This window comes from Sinocyclocheilus grahami, unplaced genomic scaffold (genome assembly GCF_001515645.1).
Source record: "Sinocyclocheilus grahami isolate Dianchi unplaced genomic scaffold, SAMN03320097.WGS_v1.1 scaffold223.1, whole genome shotgun sequence".
Classification (NCBI taxonomy): domain Eukaryota; kingdom Metazoa; phylum Chordata; class Actinopteri; order Cypriniformes; family Cyprinidae; genus Sinocyclocheilus; species Sinocyclocheilus grahami.
This window is the reverse complement of record NW_015505402.1, coordinates 1,398,679-1,402,766: the sequence shown is the minus strand read 5'-3', so window position 1 is coordinate 1,402,766 and position 4,088 is coordinate 1,398,679. Positions and strand designations below refer to the sequence as shown.

Genomic DNA, 4,088 nt, shown 5'->3' with positions numbered 1-4,088 from the left:
AGACATGACCTTAACCTGTGGTCGTGCACCTGACCTCTGGCATGTGATCTCCCTCTGTTTACACAATCAAACCTGAGGTGGGTCTCACAGGCCGCGGTCCATCTGTTTTTTAAGACTTCCACATGCTGCCTAAACAAATGTATTCAAAGTCTGATTGGAGTGACACCTGTTTGTGGTTGTTAGAATTGCTTTTTAACGATTTTCACTCTCAAGGCCAGTTCTCTAGGCATCACGTGGAAGCCTCTAGTCTGGAAGGGGAACATCTAATGCATTCCAGCGTAGGTCCGTTTCCATGTGTGTGAGGCACATCTGTTGAGATGTGAGGTCGGTCCCACCAACAGTTTCAACAAACTTTCCAGCTTATTTAAAGTGTCTGACAAAATTTGCCCTGACCGTTTAGTTTTTCTGCCACATGGCTGCAGGTCGTGTCTGAGTCACGGCTTTTTTTAACATCAAACCCAGAAAAAAGCCAACTCATTCCCGAAAGCTTAAACTGAGGCTGTTCTGTAAAGTTCAATGGCTTTTTTGGGCTTACAGCACAATGGAAAATATTTCAAGGAATATTCTTGATTTGGCTCTGTCAACAGTATGGCATGCTGTCGATGGCCACAGAAAATAATCTGGACAATGTGAAATATTTATAGTAATGCAATTACATTGGATGCCTAGTGGGCCAGCATTTAAAAGTAAAAAAATAAAGGTCACTTATGTTATAACTTAAGTTTATTTGACCTGTAAAATTGATCTATTTTCTAGATCGATAAACCTCTGGTTATTCTGGTTTCCTTCTATGTTATTAACTGGTATTCTTGAGCAAATACCAAGTGAAGGTAACTGGGTTGAACTTTTTTTAGTTGGTTGATAAGCAATTCTGTTAAACCATTTAGTGTTTCATGCTAACATGCAACGTTTGGGTGTTTTTCCATCTCCAAAGAAAGTCATACAGCATTAGAATAAATCCAGTGTAACTAAATAATGACTGAATTTTCATTTTTTGGGTGAACTATCCTTGTAAGTATTTATTCATATTACTGCTTGTCTACTAGACTTCAGTAAGTGCACTGTGGAAAAAACAACAACTTTTTTTTGTTCATATTTATTTTTCATGTCAAATTATTTTCTGTGGTAACCAACAGCACAAATGCTGTCAAAAGACCTTAGGTCAACATTAAACAGATTTGTTTGACCATTTCCAAACAATTCTAATTTGATAAGATTATATATTTCAGAGTCAAGATATTTAACAAGAACACAGAAGTCCCTAAGGTTAAGAAAACCCTTGACAATACACTTCTTGCAACTGAGCCCAGGACTTTTTTAACCATTGGTGACTGACTGACAAGCTGTCTGTGGAAATTTGTTGACAAGTGGTTGGAGGGGCTTAGCGACATCAGCCAGAAATAAAAGTCATTCAGTCATTTTTTTTCTTTGGAATAATGTGCACCAATCAATAATACCAGGAACACGTGTTAGTAAATTAGGTTACTTTTAAAGTCACATTGACAATAAGTTCATCCAAAAGTGAAATTTCTGTCATAATTTACTCACTCTCATGTCGTTCCAAACCCGTATGACTTTATTTCTTCTACAGAACCAAAAAAATGACAAAAGGTCAATGCAACTGTAATGAACAGAGACTGAGGATTTCAAGTGTGAGTAAATGATGACAGACTTTTAATTTTAAGTTTTATTTAACTCAAAATGTTCATTTAAAATGACCTCATCTCCTAATATGCACAAAATCAACTAGACAATAATGATGCGGTTTAATAAATAACAATTACCACACACAACAATGTATGTACATGTTCTCGTAATGCTGCAAATGAAAACAATTATCTTAAGACAGAAATGCATAAAAAAGAACTGAAAAAAGTCCATTGTAGTGTCCTATGACAAAAACATCATATTTATCCTCCTTAGATGGTCTGTTTTATGTCAGAAGTTGTCATTAATAGTTTGCACAAGGAAAATGTCCACCATCACATAGAAGATTATGAGTTTGATATCATAAGGCCGGCGCTGGCGTGTTGAAAAGCAGCCAGTTTGTTACTGTCTCCAAGACTTTCGACTCAGCACACACACACAAGCTACATCGATCCTTATGAGTCTCCACGCCACCAGGTTCTTGAATGAAGTCAGCGCTCGCACAAATGTGTGTGAATTGGTACAGTACGAGTTCCAATGGCGTGCATCGATTCCCAAACACCCGGATCCTCCGGTCCGCCCGCTGCTGCACGTCGTCTCAAAAAAGTACTGCTTTTTCTTGGAATTGTTGATGATTACGTCGGGCAAGACGGTGACCTCGTTGCCCGAGATGTCTGTGGCTTTGGTTTTATTTCCCTCCCAAGTGCTAACGCTCTCGCAGACGGAGTAAACTCCGCGGTGTTGAGGTGCTCCTGCTTTTCTCTTTGCTCTGCTCCTCGTCTGGTGCCCAGCGGGCTCTGAGTCGGGGGGTTGTTCGCTGAACAGAACGCGGGGTGAGCGGTACCGTCTCTTGTTGAAGAGTTTAGGATCCACAGTCGGCACAGGGTTGGCCGTGACATCATGCTGTCCATGGTCGGTGTTTTGTGGACAGATGTCACCTGGGCACTGGGCAAACATCTGGCTGCAGGACAAGAGCAGCAGGGCTAGCATGGACCACCGCATGGGCAATGTGACCTGAGTACGGCATAGATTAACATTAACTGTAAACAGCCAAAGAATGGTAGTTAAACAATATGATGGTTGAAATCTGAAAAAGCTCAATAAAGCTTCAAACTTTTTTTTCTCATTTCTTTTTCTTTTGAAGTAGTGTAATCAGGCATCAAAACATTATAATATACAACAGAATAACTGTTAGTATTTTTTTCTAACTGCATAGTCAAAAGTTTACTGTTTCATTCTGTAAAACAAGAGTGTTATCTACTTGTAATACTCGCTGATTTATATATTTAAAATAATCCTATTTATATTAAAATACTTAATACAAAAATATTTTAGATAATAATGTTAAATAGTTTTCTACTTAATATTTTCTATTTTACCAACAAATATATTTTACTGATGGTTATATACATAGATACATTTAAAAAAAAATGAATTACATTAAAATGTTTTATATAATTATATTAAAATGATGTTCACACACACACACACACACATACTGTGTATATATATATGTATATAGAAAATATTTTCAGATACCGATGGTCATATGGTCACACCTAATCTACATTATTTTTAATCTTCTGTGTTAGTGGATATATATGAAACCTAGTTAAACAGTTTTATGAATCGATTATCTAATATAATAAATATTTTAACAAAAATACTCAACAAGAGAATGTTGTATAATCTCTTCAACTGGATATTTTGACATTATTGTAGTACAGTGATATCAGATTGGTAATACCATGGCATTTGGTATATACCACAATACAGAATGATTACCATATCTATAAACTATACAAATTTCACTGTAATTCTTTAGCATTAGCTGTACACTCCAAAACTATGGTAGTACCATGGTACTGTATCCAAATTACTGTACAATGGACTTTTTGGTACTTTTGTTGAATCTGGGAGCCAGGACTATATAGCATTAATTGACAGCTATTCAAGCAGTAGAAATCCCTCATACACACACACACACACATAGCTTGGCATAGCTTTGACATTTTAAAACTAAAAATAGGTTTATATCTGTGCTTTACACAGGTCGTCTTGTGCTAAAGAGGGAAAAAAGAGTATGTTTACCTGTGAAATGTGTCCAGGTGAACTGTTTTCTCCCGTCTGTCTTTAGCGTAGCTCTCCTGTGCTCCTCATGGTACATGTATCGACCAGCGTGGCATCTTCTGCTTCCAGCTCCTCTGCAGAGAGGTACAGAAAAGTATGAAGCAAGCTGTAATTTCACATAATTACCATTTACCGCACGCGTATCATTCATGCAGCGTTGGATTCTAGTGAATCGATCCATTCAGACAGATTTACAAAAAATTATTCACCAGACCCAGGAGGGGAGATATGTTAGATTAGGCCTTTTTTCTGAAGACAAACATCTCAAATTGACATCTCGCTGCCGTCAAGGAAAAACATTAGTCATATTA

General features: G+C 37.2%; 1 protein-coding gene across 1 annotated transcript; it reads right to left on the bottom strand.

The window, feature by feature from the left end:
- Nucleotides 1-1,766: 1,766 nt before the first annotated feature.
- Nucleotides 1,767-3,848, bottom strand: LOC107596860 (nerve growth factor-like). Its single transcript, XM_016287711.1, is given in 3 exon segments — nt 1,767-2,653; nt 2,655-2,661; nt 3,739-3,848. Coding segments are annotated over 3 exon segments (687 nt in total). The 5' UTR covers nt 3,815-3,848; the 3' UTR covers nt 1,767-2,049.
- Nucleotides 3,849-4,088: the final 240 nt, after the last annotated feature.